Here is a 16,056-nt window from a genome sequence, read left to right on the forward strand (position 1 = left end):
AGAATTAGATGAGGCCCAGGCCTGGCACCGGGAAAAGCCTTCTTAGGGTGGCTGTACCTTGGGTAGGATTCACTGTCTAGGGGCTGATCTGTAGCCTGGTAGGACCTGGCCTCTTCTGTCTCACCGTGTAGATACCGCGGTTTCGACTAGAATCATTTTCATGTATTTATTGGATGGGGAGAGGGGTTCTTCCTGTGAACCACCCTGTCCAGGGCTCCAGGACAAACTGGTCACTCGAGGGTTCCATGGTAAAGTGTCCCCCAGGCATAGGGAGGCAGCGCATGGGAAGGACTGCTCTCCACAGGCTTTGTAGAAACCCCGTGGCATGGTTCTGTCCCCCAGTGGGTGGCAGGGAGGACACCTCTTCTCTGGGGTCAGCCCTCCTGGCCCCGCATTTAGCGTCTCCCTTTCCTATATTGGCTGGAACTCCCACTCGAATTCTGAACTCTGACCGCCCCCTTAGAGGTTCTGCCCCTGTCCACGTGCCATTCCCGGCTTGTCCACATGTATGGAAAAGTCCAGAGGGTGGCCTTACTGCTGAGAGTTACAAGAGCCACCAGTTCCCCCCTACCCCACCCCAACCTCTGACTGGTCATAAGGGACTAACTTACTTCTAAGCCCTGGGAGGCTGGTTCTGTCTTCTTTTCAGGGTTGGGGTTTCTGTCTTTTTTTTTTTTTTTTTTGATGTTTATTTCTTCCATAGAAGGGTTGCAGGGTGGACACCCAGGGCCAAAGAGAGGGATATCCTCTCCCTCTTTTCTGCCCATGCCGGCTCCAGGGTGCTGTTTCAGCTGCCCTAGGAGAGTGTGAGGGTTTGACCGAGGCCGCTTTCTCTGAAGGCCTCCTTCAAGAGAGGAGGCCAAAACCCCAAAATTCCTCTTGATTTTTCAGCCGATCCCACAGTCAGGCCTGATCCCAGTTCCCAGTGACTCTGCCAGACCTTGCAGGGAGCTCACCACCTCCCTGGAGTCCCCTGCCTCTTTGGGTGGTGACCGCTTCACATGCCTCTGTTGGTGCTCGTCTTCACACCTGTGGGTTGGGTACCCACAAGTTCTGGGCTTTGTCCTTCCTAATCCTCAGGCCTGGATGGTGCCCAGAGAAGTACCACGTGTGGATGATGGGAGCTAGGGAAGAAGGTGACTCCCACAGTGCTGCTTCCATCTGAAGCTGATTTAAGCACTATGAACAACTGAAGAAACTCTTGCTGCTTGGATAGGGGGTGCCCCCTTGGTGTAAGGGGAGGGACCGGGAAGGAGAGTTACTCTGTGACACTGAGTTCCAGGCCCACCCCTCCTCCCCTGCCCACATCCGTGACTTGTCAGGCAGCTCGTCTCTTCCTCTCACATCCAAAGTTCAGATTTTTGGTTTTCTCCTCCTTGGGTCCAACTTAGACTGTTTCTCTTACTCACTGTACAGGAAGGAGAAGTCAGTCACACCCTGACCCCACTCCAGCTTCCCCCCAAGCAGATTAAGTGCTAGGAGGACCCCAGGAGGGCTTGGACGAAGGCAGTGGATGGGCTGGGATTAGTGTCCCCCCAGGGTCCCTTTGGACTTGGCGAGCAGAGCCCGGTGGGAGACAGGAGCTCTGAGATCCTCCCCAGACGCTGGAAGCCTCTTGGGGGTTTTCATGTTGTCCTGGTGAAGCCTGGGGCACCTTCCCACCCCACCCTGACGTGTATTCCAGCCTCATGGGATCTCTGCATCTCTCTCTAGAAACACGGCCGGGGCCAGGTGCTGTTTGACCTGGTCTGTGAGCACCTCAACCTCTTGGAGAAGGACTACTTTGGCCTGACCTTCTGTGATGCCGACAGTCAGAAGGTACCTGGGCTGGGGAGCGGAGTTGGCTGGAGGGTCTGCTGCGGGGAGACGTCTTCTCTTAAGCCCCCATTGGCCTGGCCGCATGCTATGGCTTCCATCAATCCTCAGACCTTCATTAGGCACCTTGTCTGTTTTGGGGGGAGGCGGACACGACTGAGCGACTGAACTGAACTGAGACCATTTTTAAAGTCTTTATTGAATTTGTTTCAATACTGCTTCTGTTTTATGTTTTAAAGGTGTTTTGGCTGAGGGGCATGTGGGATTTTAAATCCCCGATCAGGGATCTAACCTGCAACCCTGCATTGGAAGGTGACCTCTTAACCCCTGGACTGCCAAGGAAGTCCCCACTAGGCACCTTCTGTTTGCGCAACCCCAGGGTTCATCCATCCCTGTCTATCCTCAGTTCTCTGTCTCCCCTGTGTGCCGGTCCTTCCTTGGGACCTGCAAGTCAGCCCCAGATGTGTGACATAGCTTCCTGGGGAAATAACCCCAGTGACTCCTCCTCACCCTTGGGACACTCCTCTCTGCATTTCCTCCTTCTCACCCATTCCAGCTACATTACCTGTTCACCATGCTGCCTCAGGGCAATGCCAGGCCCAGGGCCCCAGGTCTCCAGTCCTGTGTGAAGCCAGGCCTCATTCCCTCACCTCCCAGTCCCAAGGGAAATGACCCAGACTGCTCAGCCAGGGAAGGATGTTCCCTGCTGGGGTGCTGTCTGCAGGGCGTTTTAGGATATTTCTGTCTCCTCGCCCTACCCAAGTCCCCTCTCCCAGCTCCCTCTAAGGACCTCTTGTCTTTTCCTGCAGAACTGGCTGGACCCCTCCAAGGAAATCAAGAAGCAGATCCGGAGTGAGTGACTTGCCTTAGTGGGAACATGGTGGGGCCTGCATCCTCCTTGGGATAATGCATTCAGACCCATGAGTTCATTTGCTCTGCGTGGCAGACCTTAGGGAAGGCAGGGTATTATTGTAAAGATGAGGAGCCTGAAGCCTGGACAAGAGGAATCACTGTCTGGAGTCAGTTAGCATGTTAGCAAAGGAGTATTCAGGATGTCAGCCCTAGGCAGCCCAGGTCTGCAAGCCCAGAAGGGACTTACAGAGTCATCTAAGACAAGGGGGCAAACTGATGGCCCTCAAAACAGCCACCCTCCTGTGCCGGGCCAGTGTTGTCTTGGGTGATCAGTGACCTTTGACTCAGAATCCTTGTCCGCACTGCACTCTAGGCTGCTGCCAACTGATCGGTAGTGAACATGTCCTGTATTTAATACTGGGTAACTGAGGCCCTGAAAAAGGCAGTTATTTACCCAAGATCACAGAGTGAGGTATTGGCCACGCCAGGTCTCCAGCCCTGGCCTCCCAATACCATCCTGCACTCTTTTCAAGGCCTGGAGCGAAGACAGATGAACAGGCCAACAACCTGTCTTTTCTGGCCCAGAGGGGAAAGCAAGGCATATTGGGAGGGATAGGGCAGCCTTCAAATGGCAGAAGGGAGAGGTAGGTGGCCTCAGCCAGGGGGATATGCAGTAGGTGGGGACTTGAAGCCTGGAGGCAGAGATGCCTCCACCAGGGGCTCCGCCCCCTTGGCTGTGCTTGGGTTCCCTGGTCCCCTGGCTGGAAGGCTATAGCCGAGTCTGTTGCCATGACAGCAGGCAGCTGGATCTAGGGATGCCAGCTGACTATGCAGGAGGGGGCTTGAGGATTCTTCCTGTAGCCTCCTGTCAGTTGGAGACAAAGAGGCAGGCTCGCAGATAGTGCCCTCTCCTCTGGGGCCAGCAGGGTCCCAGGCCTGGCCTTCAGTCTCCCCCCAGGAATGTCAGCCCCGCCGGGAAGGCTGCCCCTCATGCCTGAGAGGGTCAGAGCACATGCCGGTGGCTGAGAGTGTTTGAGATGGACCAGAGCTTTGGAAGAGCGAAGCTGCTGATAGAATCTTTGGGTCTCAGCTCCCTCCCAGGGCAGGGAGTCAGGTCTCCTGAAGTTATTGCAAAGCAGAGCTGCCTCCTTCAATCCCTGTTCCTTTCCCCAGTTTCTACTCATTCATCTCAGTTCTGTCTTCCGGGGCTCCATGGAACAATTTGTTTATCCCCTACTCTACCCTCCCCATCATGTGGCTTGTAGAATCTTCCCCAACCAGTAATTGAGCCCAGGCCTTCAGCAGTAGGGTGCAGAATCTTAACTACTGGACCACCTGGGAATTCCCTGTCCCCTTTCTTGATTTGTGACAGCCCCAGCCTTCTGAAGCTGGCACCTGAGTTCTGATGTCCTGGCCTTCAGAGTTTGGTATATTTCCTCCTGAATCTCAGTGCCCATCACTCAGGATACTGGGGGTGATTCCTCTACTTCTCCAGATTCCTGCATCTCCCTAGCAAGTGGGTTAATGATTCCTGCCTTGCTAGGTGGGGATGAAGTTTCTATGATGTGGTGTGGACAACAGCCAGCACAGAATAGGTTCTTCACAAAGTAGGAGGCAATCTGGTGTGATGGTTAAAAGGGCAGATACAAGTCAGACTGCCTGGATTTGAATCCTGACTCCATCACTACTTCTTGTGTTAGTTAATTGTTCTGTACTCATCATTTATAAAGTGCAGGTCACCCTTATAACTAGGGTTCTTGTGAGGATTAAATGAGTTATTAGGTGTTTAATACCTAGAATGTGCCTGCACATAGTAGCACCCACTTGTTTTAGCCATTGTTATTATTATTGTTAATTATGCCATTATTTTTCCTCTTTCTCTCCTTTTTTTTTTTTTTGGCTGCACGGCATCGCTTGCAGAAGCTTAGCTTCCTGGGCAGGAATTGAACCCAGTGAAAGCCCGGAATCTTAACCATAGGCCACCAGGGAACTCCTCCATTATTATTCTTGAGACAGGAATTGTTTCCCCTTGAGGAGTCGGCTGTGGTCAGGAACCTAAGCTGTGGGGTCTTGGGATCAGAGGCTAGATCTGCTTTCTACCACTGGCTGGCTGGGTGATCCTGGGAGGATGACTTAACCTCTCAAAATCTTCGTCTATTAAAAGTGTACCTCAGGATCATTATAAAGATTAAATTTCACAAACACATGGAAAGTTCTTAGCAAGCCAAGCAACCAGCACTTGGTAAGTTTGGGAGAAGTGAGAGCTATGAAGATGGTAATGGTCAGAGGGACAGGATGGTAGTGGCCGTGTGGTCACCAGCCCTTCCTGACCATGGCTATGCCCTGGATGGACCTTGCTTTCTCAGTTTGTCAGGGGTCCTTTTTTAAAAAATTGAATTAATTAATTTAAAAATAAATTTATTTCTTTTGCCATGCCAGGTATTAATTGTGGCATACAGAATCTTTGATTTTTCACTGCAGCACGAGAACTCTTAATTGCAGCATGTGGGATCTAGTTCCCTAACCAGGGATTGAACCTGGGCCCCCTGCATTGGGAGCATGAAGTCTTAGCCAATGGACCACTGAGGAAGTCCCTGTTGGGGGTTCTTTCAGAACTTGGAGCCCAAAATATCCCAGGGGCCATCTGACCATTGTTCTGGACTATGGCCTTTCATCAAGGCCTCCTCCCTTCCCACCCCCCGCTTCTTAAGTGGTCATCCCTTTTCTCGGCTCACAGAGCTTTTCTCCAGCTAAAACCTTGGCCTTTATTTTTCTTTACTTTTTAAATGTGTACCATTGATTTTTCGTAGCTAAATGTGGAGGTTAACATTTATCCCCGTGAAATGTGTTTTGTTACTTTTAGCCCATTATATTTGCCTTTCAGTCTCGTTTATAATCCATTTGAGATGGAGTCAACATCAGATAGGACAGAATTTTGCAAAGTCTGTTCTGAGAAACATTAATATGGAAGGAGGCCCTGTGACAAATGGATGCTGCAGGTCAAATTGGCTTTGGAAACTCTTGAATGCATGCCCCCCGCCCCCTCCTTTAAGAGGTGCAGGGCACAGCAGCAGAGTGAGAGCTCTGAGAAACCCAAAGTCAGGAAACCTGTTTAATGTGGTACTTTCTAGATTAGCTATCTTCCCATTAATGTCCTGGGCACAGACTTTGGTGTAGAGGAGAGTGGGCTCTGTAGCCAGGTGGCCAGGGTGGGTCTGAACCTTAGCATTGCCACTTCCTAGCTGGTGACCTTGGACTGGCCATTTTGCTACCTGGGCCTCACCATCCTCATTTACAAAATGGGGGTGATGGTAGAACTTGTTTACTGGGCTCTTGTGAGGTTTAATGATGTGATGTTTGTAAAGTATTTAACAGCATGTCTAGCATGTACCGCTGGTTTTTTCTTTCTACCTTCCTTCCCACTGCTAGTTCACAAGTCTTTTAATCTGGGCCTCAGTCTCCTCGTCTGTCAAGTGGGAGTAATGTTCCAGGCTTTCTTACGGGTTTGTCCTAAGATTACAGTCATGGGAAAACTTTGAAAAATTGCCCATGAGATGGTACATCCGGGCCACCCACTGGGAAGATGGGACCCCTCTGATCTCTTCTCCCACCTGCTTCTCTCAGGCAGCCCCTGGAATTTCGCCTTCACAGTCAAGTTCTACCCTCCTGACCCTGCCCAGCTGACAGAAGACATCACAAGGTGAGGGCTGGGGAGGGGTGGTGTTGGAGGGGGATGGACATGGGCCCCTGGGAGACACGAGATGGAATATGGGTACACAGTGTGGAGGGCAAACCCAGATGCCCACTGAGGCCATGCAGACAGCATCCCCAAGGGAATCCGACTCAGTGCAAGAGAGAGTGATGCAAGCGTAGTGGTCTATGCAGTGAGTCCTTGACTTCGGAGGGGGAGGAGTCACAGGGTGCGGAGGGTCTCAGTGGGAATTCAAGAGGACAGAGCCCACCTAAAACGGTCCCTGTTCCCCTTGGCAATCACATGGGCATCGGACCCTATTGTTGGAGGAAAGCTAGATTTGAGAGTAAAAGACACGACTGAGCGACTTCACTTTCACTTTTCACTTTCATGCACTGGAGGAGGAAATGGCAACCCACTCCAGTGTTCTTGCCTGGAGAATCCCAGGGACAGTGGAGCCTGGTGGGCTGCCGTCTATGGGGTTGCACAGAGTCGGACACGACTGAAGCGCCTTAGCAGCAGCAGCAGCAGCAGCCACAATTTTAAAATGCTGGCAACTCATTTAAACTTTCAAAGCATATGATGTGGGCCATCTCTGGGTAGGATAAGCCAGACACATCTGAAGGCTGATGGGCTGGGTGGACCACCCGGTTTTGACTATGGGGATAAGGAGGGATTAGAACACAGATGCCTTTGAAAGTGGGAGTTTGGTCCTGTGTTTTGAAGTGTGGTAGTCAAATGGGTCGTATGACATCCCCAGGGAGGCAAGCCCAGGCTGCTGGAGTCGAATCTGGATTGTGGATGTAGGCCTTGTGCCTCAGGGCCAGTAGATAAGAAGGCTTGGTGATTAGAAGAGGGTGTGAAGCATCACTCACGGGGCTCAGCCTGCCTCTGGAACCCAAAACAAGGAGAGGACTTTCTCTTATCTAAGTGTGTTAGTTGCTCAGTCATGTCTGACTCTTTGCGACCCCATGGACTGTAGCCTGCCAAGCTCCTCTGTCCATGGAATTCTCCAGGCAAGAATACTGGAGTGAGTTGCCATTTCCTCCTCCATCTCTTTATCTAAGCCCCTTCCAAAGAGATAGTCTTACTTCTTGATATCCTGGGGCTGTGTCAAGCCTACCACAAATAGGATGTGCTTTGGAGCTACTAAGCCAGTCCCTATCTCCCACTGGGTCCCTCTCTAATCTCTGCCACTTGCCAAGCAGTCAGCCAAGGTCAAGATACTGACTCTGGTCTTGAGAGATAAAACAGATGTTCCTGGAATAGATCAAATCTGAGGCCTTGGCCTCATTAGCCCTGCTCTAATTCCTGAGGTCAGCTTGGGGCTAGGGTGGCAGCAGCAGGGTCTAAACTTCATTCCTGACAGGGCTGAGAGCTTTAGACCAAGACAACCCCCACCCTTCCTTGTCTTGCCCACTGTGCCTCCCCTCTTTGTTCCTGGACATTGGGACACCAGGAAAGAAGTTAGCCCTGCCCAGTATGGATGGCCTCAGGTAGTAGCAACTATTTAGGTGTTTATTTTGGGGGGAGGGTACACTGCGTGGCATGCAGGATTTTAGTTCCCCAACCAGGGATCAAACCTGTACCCCCTGCAGTGGAAACCAGTGGACCACCGAGGAAGTCCCTGTGGCAGCTGTTTAACAAAAAAATTTAAACCCCAAATAAACTGGTTAAAATGACAAAGTGACTGGAATGAAAGACAAGTCTGTGTACTTGGCAATGATTTCTGAATTTGGAGACTTTTGAATGAAATGCCCATAAGCCCACCCTTGGTGCCTGTGATGTTTGAGCTGCTGTTGATTCTGAACCGCAGCCCTGCCTCTGAGCATACACTGAGGCTCCATGTACTTTTTGCCAGAGCTTTAGTTCTGACTGCAAGATCATGTCATGGAGCAATGCAAACTACTTAAAAATAAAAGCCACTTAAAAGATACAAGTAATTGGAAAAAAAAAAATGGTGAGACATGGCAAAGCGGTCAGGGAGGTACTGCAGGCTGAGAATGAACTGGAACATTAAAAAAAATACACAGTAACTTAAAAAGCAGTAAAAATTTGTTTGAAATGGTTCTAAAAATGGTAAAATCATCCAAGTGTGCATGAAAGTTACAAAAAGTCTTGAAAGTTATAAAAGTGGTTGGAAATGTTTCTTCTGAGCCAATTTGGTTTTTGCCAATTCATTTAGAGCTGTAGCCAAATTAAAAAGTTCTGAGAATACATCGGCAAACAGGTTTTTCCGGATGGTGGATTATGGTACCGAAGTTAAAGTGAATAAAATCAAGTCGCACGTGCTGACATGGGAAGGGCTCTAAGGCACCCAGCTGAGTGTGAGAAGGCAAGTGAGCTGCACAGTCAGATGTTGCATTTGCTAGATTTAGCTGCTAAAAACTCCCCATTAATCAAAACCATGTGCATTTTAAAACTTTATTTTATTGAAGTATAGTTTCTTTATAATGTTGTATTACTTTTTGCTGTACAGCAAAGTAATTCAGTTATATGCACACACACACACATGTATTTTCTTTTAAATGTTCTTTTCCATTATGGTTTATTTCAGGTAATAGTTCCCCATGCTATCCAGTAGGACCTTGTTGTCTTTCTATTCTGTATCTATTGATAATAGTTTCAACCCGTGAATCTGCAACTCCCATTCTGTTCCCCCTGTGCCACCCCTCCCCTTTGGCAACCAAGTCTGTTCTCTGTGTCTGTGAGTCTGTTTCTGTTTTATAGATAAGTTCATTTGTGCCATATTTTAGATTTCACATGTAAGTGTTATCATGTGGTATGTCTTTCTCTTTGTGACTTACTTTACTTAGTGTGATACTCTTTAGATCCATCCATGTTGCTGCAGATACCATTATTTCATTCTTTTTTATGGCTGAGTAGTAGTCCATTGTCGGAGAAGGCAATGGCGCCCCACTCCAGTACTCTTGCCTGGAAAATCCCATGGACGGAGAAGCCTGGTAGGCTGCAGTCCATGGGGTCGCTAAGAGTCGGGCACGACTGAGCGACTTCACTTTCACTTTTCATTTTTATGCATTGGAGAAGGAAATGGCAACCCACTCCAGTGTTCTTGCCTGGAGAATCCCAAGGATGGGGTAGCCTGCTGGGCTGCCATCTATGGGGTCACACAGAGTTGGACACAACTGAAGTGACTTAGCAGCAGCAGTAGTCCATTGTATTTGGTTGGCCAAAAAGTTCATTTGGGCTTTTCTGTAATGTCCTGTGGAAAAACCCAAATGAACTTTTTGGCCAACCAAGCATACTACGTCTTCTTTATCCATTCATCTGTTGGTGGATATTTAGATTGTTTCCATGTCTTGGCTACTGTGAGTAGTGCTGCTATGAACATAGGAGTGCATGTGTCTTTTTGAATTATATTTTTTCTGAATATATGCCCTGAAGTGGGATTGCTAGATCATATGGCAACTCTATTTTTAATTTTTAGAGGAAGCACCATACTGTTTTCCTTAGTGGCTGCACCAATTTACATTCCCAACCACAGTCTAGGAGGGTTCCCTTTTCTTCACACCCTCTCTAGTATTTGTTATTTGTAGACTTTTTAACGATGGTCATTCTGACTAGTGTGAGGTGGTACCTCATTGTAGTTTTTATTTGCATTTCCCTAATATTTAGTGATGATGAGCATCTTTTCGTGTGCCTATTGGCCATCTGTATGTCTTCTTTGCAGAAATGTTTATTTAGGTCTTCTGCCCATTTTTTGATTGGGTTTTTTTTTTTTTTAACTAGATTATATGAACTGTTTGTATGTTTTAGAGATTAAGCCCTTGTTGGTGGCATCATTTGCAAATATTTTCTCCCAGTCCATAGATTGTCTTTTTGTTTTGTTGATGGTTTCCTTTGCTGTGCAAAAGCTTATAAACTTGATTAGGTCCCATTTGTTTAGTTTTGTTTTTCTATCGCCATGGGAGACTGACCTAGGAAAACATTGGTATGATTTATGTCTGAGAATGTCTTACCTATGTTCTTTTCTAGGAATTTTACAGCGTCATTTCTTATATTTAAGTCTTTAAGCTATTTTGAGTTTATTTCTGTGTATGATGTGAGGGCATGTTCCAATTTCATTGATTTACATGTGGCTGTCCAGCTTTCCCAACACCACTTGCTGAAGAGACTGTCTTTTCCCCATTGTGTTTTCTTGCCTCCTTTGTCAAAGATTAATTGACCATATAGGTCTGTGGGTTTATTTCTGGGCTCTCTAGTCTGTTCTGTTGATCCATATGTCTTTTCTTGTGCCAATATCGTGCTGTTTTGATTACTGTAGCTTTGTGTATTGTCTGAAGTCTGGGAGGGTTATACCTTCTGCTTTGTTCTTTTTCCTCAGGATTTAGCAATTCCGGGTCTTTCATGGTTCCATGCAAATTATAGGACTATTTATTCTAGTTCTGTGAAAAATATCACAGGTAATTTGATAGGAATTGAATTAAATCTTAAGATTAGTTTGGCTAGTATGGCCATTTTAACAATGTTCATTCTTCTAATTATGAGATGTCTTTCCATTCCTTTGAATCATCTTTTCTTTGAATCATCTCTGATTTCTTTTATTAATGTTTTATAGTTCTCAGCATATAAGTCTTTTACTTCCTTGACCAGGTTTATTCTTATTTGTTTTATTAATTTTTTTGGATGCAGATTCTAAAGGGGATTTGGTTTTTTTACTTTACTTTTCTGATATTTCATTGTTAAAGTGTAAAGAAATGCAACCAATTTCCGTATGTTTATCTTGTATTTTGCTACCTCACTGAATTGATTGATCAGTTTCAGTAGTTTTTATGAGGAGTCTTTAGGATTTTCTATATATAGTATCATGTCATCTGCATATAATGACAGTTTTATCTCTTCCCTACCAATTTGGATACATTTTATTTCTTTTTCTTGTCTGATTGCTGTGATTAGGACTTCTATTCAATATTATGTTGAGTAGAATTGGTGAGGTGGGCATCCTTGTTTGTTCCAGATTTTAGTGGGAAGGCTTTCAGCTTTTCAGCATTGAATATCATATTGGCTGTGGGTTTGTCATAAATAACCTTTATTACGTTGAGATATGTTCCGTCTATACCCACTTTCTTAAGATGTTTCTTTATCATGAATGGATGTTGAACTTTATCAAATGCTTTTTATGAATCTATGAAGATGATCATGTGAAAATTACATACATTTCTAGATGTCCATGGAGGAAAAAGGTCTAAACACCACAGGGATAACAGGAGTAACCTCTGGGGGAGGGGATTAGGACTGAGGATGAATATAAAGAGGAAATTTAGAATTACCTCTAAAGTTTACACTTTTTCGCACCATAAGTGTATATTAATTGTATAATTCAAAATACATCACATTTTTAAAAAATGGCTAAACCAGCAAAGCAGTCCTAATTTAGCTTGAAAATGAGTTCGAAATTGAAAATGTTCCCATAGTAGGAAAAATCCATCAAACTTAGAAATGAACAAAAATGCTTAACATTTCATGAAATGTTACATAACCATCTTCTAAGATATACCCAGAGCATTAACACATGACCTGCCAGTATTAACACATGGCATGTCTGGGAATATTCCTCTCTGTGCTGAGTATCGATTAGTTTGGAGCTGATGGATCCATATGAAGCTGTGGTTGGGGGCATCTAGGGAGGGAGTGGGCCCCCCCGTGCCCATGCCCGCTCTCCCCTATCTCCAGATACTACCTGTGCCTGCAGCTGCGGGCGGACATCATCACAGGCCGCCTGCCCTGCTCCTTCGTCACGCACGCCCTGCTGGGCTCCTACGCCGTGCAGGCTGAGCTGGGTGACTATGATGCCGAGGAGCACGTGGGCAACTATGTCAGCGAGCTCCGCTTCGCCCCGAACCAGACTCGGGAGCTGGAAGAAAGGATCATGGAGCTTCACAAGACATACAGGTGAGAGGACCTCCACCCAGGCCTCCCCTGGCTCCTCGGCCTATTGGCCAGAACCTTCCTGGCTAGACCCTAGAGGCTGTGCTGTAAGAACCCCACCTGCTTCTGCTGCTAAGGTAAAGTGTGTCTGAGAGCAGATTATCTCATCAGAGGGGAATGATGGTAACTCACTATGTGACCTTAAATGACTTCTGTATGGGTGCGATAATTCCCTGTCCTTGGCCTCTGAGAATCGGTCTCTTGATCGGCCAATTGGAGATAACACAGTAATAACTATTATGTGTCCCTGGGTAAGTGTCCTGATGTCTCCATCTTGGCATAAAGGTCAAATTTACATTCTAAAGCCAGACAATCAGGTTCACCTTTTGGCTCTGCCACTTTCTAACTAGGGCATCTTGGGCTGGTTGTTTCACTTCCCCTTGCTTTAGTTTCCTCATCTGTTCAGTGGGCACTAATAAAATCTACATTATAGGGTCCTAGGGGTGCTAAATGGCATATATTAGAGACTCACTGCATGTAATTGTTGCTCTGTGATTTGAGGGTTTGAGTCATTGATTGTGCAGTGGAAGACACCTTGTTCCAGGAGTTAGAAGATAGTTAACTAGTTGGGTGATGGTGGGCTGGCTATTTAACCTATCTGCCCCATTTTCTACCTGTATTTAAAGAAATTTTTTTTCCCACTTGTATTTGTAAGGACATAGATTATCAGTGTTTCTCAACTCCTGGTATTGGGGCAAAAGAATTCACTGTGCGGGATGTTTGGCATCCCTGGACCCCAGGCCCTAAATGCCCATAACACCCCTTCAGTCTTTGTAAAAACTGAAATGTACCCCCCATTTCCAAATCCCTGCCATGAAGGTGATACCCTCTCCCTGAGGGTCCCGTGGAATTAAAGGACCTGAGGGTCCTTTTAAGCTGGAAGCACTTTGGACTGCAAGTCCAGGCTTGTTAGGGGAACCCAGTGTGATAAATGATACGAAAGTGTTAATCACTCAGTCATGTCCGACTCTTTGCAACCCCATGGACTTAGCCCGCCAGGCTCCCCTGTCCATGAGATTTTCCAGACAAGGATACAGAGTGGGTTGCCAGGCCCTCCTCCAGGGGATCTTTCCGAATCCAACCAGTGTCTTTTATGTCTCCTGTGTTGGCAAGCAGGTTCTTTACCACTAGCACCACCCAGGAAGCCCCTTAGTTGAGACATGTAAGATCTAGTTTCCAACCAGGGATTGAACTCAGGCCCCCTGCCTTGGGAGCATGGAGCCTTAGCCACTGGACCAGCCGAAGTCCCCAGCACTTCAGCTTTAACAGCTCTTTTGACTTAAAGCAGACTGACCTCTAGTGTCTAGGCATCCAAGCAGCAGCTCCCCAAGGTAGACGGAACACAGAAAACTGAGGATACAAGACGGATGGAAAAAAGTGGTTGGGAATACAACCACGGAGCCACATTGTCTGGATTCAAATTCTGACTTTGCTACTTAATAACTGTATGCCCTTAGGCAAGTTATTCAAGCTGTCTATGCCACAGTTTCCTCATCTATCAAGTGAGAATAGTGATATCTATCTTGTAGACGTGTTATGAGGATTCACATGAGTTAATACATGTTAAGTGCTAGGACTGGTAACCAGCTCATAGTACTCAACAAATGTTAGCCGTGGCTAAGTGCAGAGCGTGCAGTTTCCTGGCAGCCAAAGCCAAGAAGGAACGTGGTGAATTACATAACTCCTTTTTTCAGAGATTAGAATGTGCACCTGTTCTTCAAGGAAGATTAAATGGCTTCTGAGAAAAATAGCTGATGTGGGTAATAATTCAGGAGCCCCTGGGTGATTATAATGATCAGTGTCAGTCACAGTGGTTTCATTGTCGTGAAGAAACAGAATTTATGGTTCACGCTTAACCCAATGGCAGAATGAGGCAAAACTCCAGACTCCCAGCTGAGCCCTTGAATGCTTCCAGGAGGGCCCTGAGGACTGGCCCTGAGCTTTGGCAAGAGATGAGAGTTCAGTGGGCTGAAGCAGGGGGCTAGGGGCACACCATCTGGCACTGAGAGCAGAGGGGAGAGACCGGGAAGGCCCAGCTGCACTGTGCTCCAGAAAATTTTCTTTCTGGAATCCCAGGTTCTGATCATAGCCACCTTCAGCTGGCGGGACTTGGGCCCAGGCCTTTCCCATGGCCATCATTGATCACTTTCTTTCCCTTAGGGGCATGACCCCAGGAGAAGCAGAAATCCACTTCCTAGAGAATGCCAAGAAGCTGTCTATGTATGGAGTGGACCTGCACCATGCTAAGGTACGGCTGGGGGCCGGGGTTCCCCGGGCCTGGGGGTGCCCCCGAGGAGCCACCAGGGCCTTCCGGAGGGCTCGGTGTGCCCGTCTTTCCTCGTTTCTCACTCCTTGACGCCCCATAACCATTTTCTTCCCCATGACCCTCTCGATTGTCCTTATTATTCATGAGCCTGTCTGTGCTGCCACTAGACTGAGAGCGTCATGCGGGAAAGGCATGGGTCTGAACTCACTTCTGTATCCTGAGCGCACAGCGTATGATCTAGCCTAGGCACCACTAAATGTGTGCTGGGTGAATGAGTGAGTGAGCGATTGGTGGAAAGTGATGGAACAAGTGAGTGGTGAGTCAACGGCAAAATGAATGAACTGATGGCGCTGTGAGGGATGCATCAGGCGACTCCCCGTGGATGCTCAAACCCTGCTCCTGAGGGCTCGTTACAGGCAAGCCCGGAGAGGGGTTGTGGGGTGAGTGGCAGGCTGTCCTCAGGCTTGGACCCAGACCGTCCTTGCACGGGCCCTCCCACACAGGACTCGGAGGGCATCGACATCATGTTAGGAGTCTGTGCCAACGGCCTGCTCATCTACCGGGACCGGCTGAGGATCAACCGCTTCGCTTGGCCCAAAATTCTCAAGATCTCCTACAAGAGGAGTAACTTCTACATCAAGATCCGGCCCGGGGAGGTGAGCCTGCCTAGGGAATCCCTTCTTCCCTGGGATCAACTAAAATGGTGGGACCCTGGCAGCTAGACCTTGGATTTTTCCTTCCTGGGACATAGATGGAGGTGCTGGGTGAGGAGAGGGCCCTCTTTTGCTGGGGCTCTCTACATAGACATTACACTTTCAGTGTGTGCCTGCATGTGCACACGTACACGCACACACACATACAATAGTGTACCTATAAAGACAGCCACATAGGGACTTCCCTGGTGGTCCAGTGGTTAAAACAATGCACTTCCAATGCAAGGCCCGTGGGTTCAATCCCTAGTCAGGGAAATAAGATCCCATATGCCATGTGCGGCCAAAAATTAATAATGAAAAGATAACCACATATACTTAGGTTACACAGATCAATGAATGTATGCCCATATCTGCGCTTCCCTAGTGGCTCAGTGGCTAAAAACTCACCTGCCAATGCAGGAGATGCGGGTTCAGTCCCTGGGTCGGGAAGATCCTTTGAAGAAGGAAATGGCAACCCACTCCAGTATTCTTACCTGGGAAATACCATGGACAGAGGAGCCTGGTGGGGCTACAGTCCATATAGGGTCTCAAACAGTCAGACACAACTTAGCAACTAAGATAACAGCAGCACCATGTCCATGTTCCCGTGTTTTGCTTACATGTGGTGCTCGAGCGTGTACACGTATGAAGGTACACACGCATGCACATGATTATACACACATGCAAACATCCCGTGCATCACAAACTCCACTTTGTTCTACCTCTAGAATTAGGGCGAGCCCTTCTGCCTCTGGCCCCCTGTCCACTGCCCTGGCCACCACCTCTCCCCT

The 16,056-nt window shown here is 47.7% G+C and overlaps 1 protein-coding gene across 36 annotated transcripts in view; it reads left to right on the forward strand.

The window, feature by feature from the left end:
• Window positions 1-16,056, forward strand: part of EPB41L1 (erythrocyte membrane protein band 4.1 like 1) — a 168,169-nt gene that overhangs the window by 113,241 nt on the left and 38,872 nt on the right. For all 36 annotated transcript variants that reach the window (XM_042230098.2, XM_042230097.2, XM_042230096.2 and 33 more), the window contains 6 exons: window positions 1,714-1,818; window positions 2,625-2,667; window positions 6,292-6,367; window positions 12,053-12,271; window positions 14,468-14,555; window positions 15,077-15,229. In XM_042230098.2, the coding sequence (XP_042086032.1) occupies window positions 1,714-1,818; window positions 2,625-2,667; window positions 6,292-6,367; window positions 12,053-12,271; window positions 14,468-14,555; window positions 15,077-15,229 (684 nt within the window). The remainder of the gene's footprint in view (window positions 1-1,713; window positions 1,819-2,624; window positions 2,668-6,291; window positions 6,368-12,052; window positions 12,272-14,467; window positions 14,556-15,076; window positions 15,230-16,056) is intronic.

The sequence above is a fragment of the Ovis aries genome, chromosome 13 (genome assembly GCF_016772045.2).
Source record: "Ovis aries strain OAR_USU_Benz2616 breed Rambouillet chromosome 13, ARS-UI_Ramb_v3.0, whole genome shotgun sequence".
NCBI lineage: Eukaryota > Metazoa > Chordata > Mammalia > Artiodactyla > Bovidae > Ovis > Ovis aries.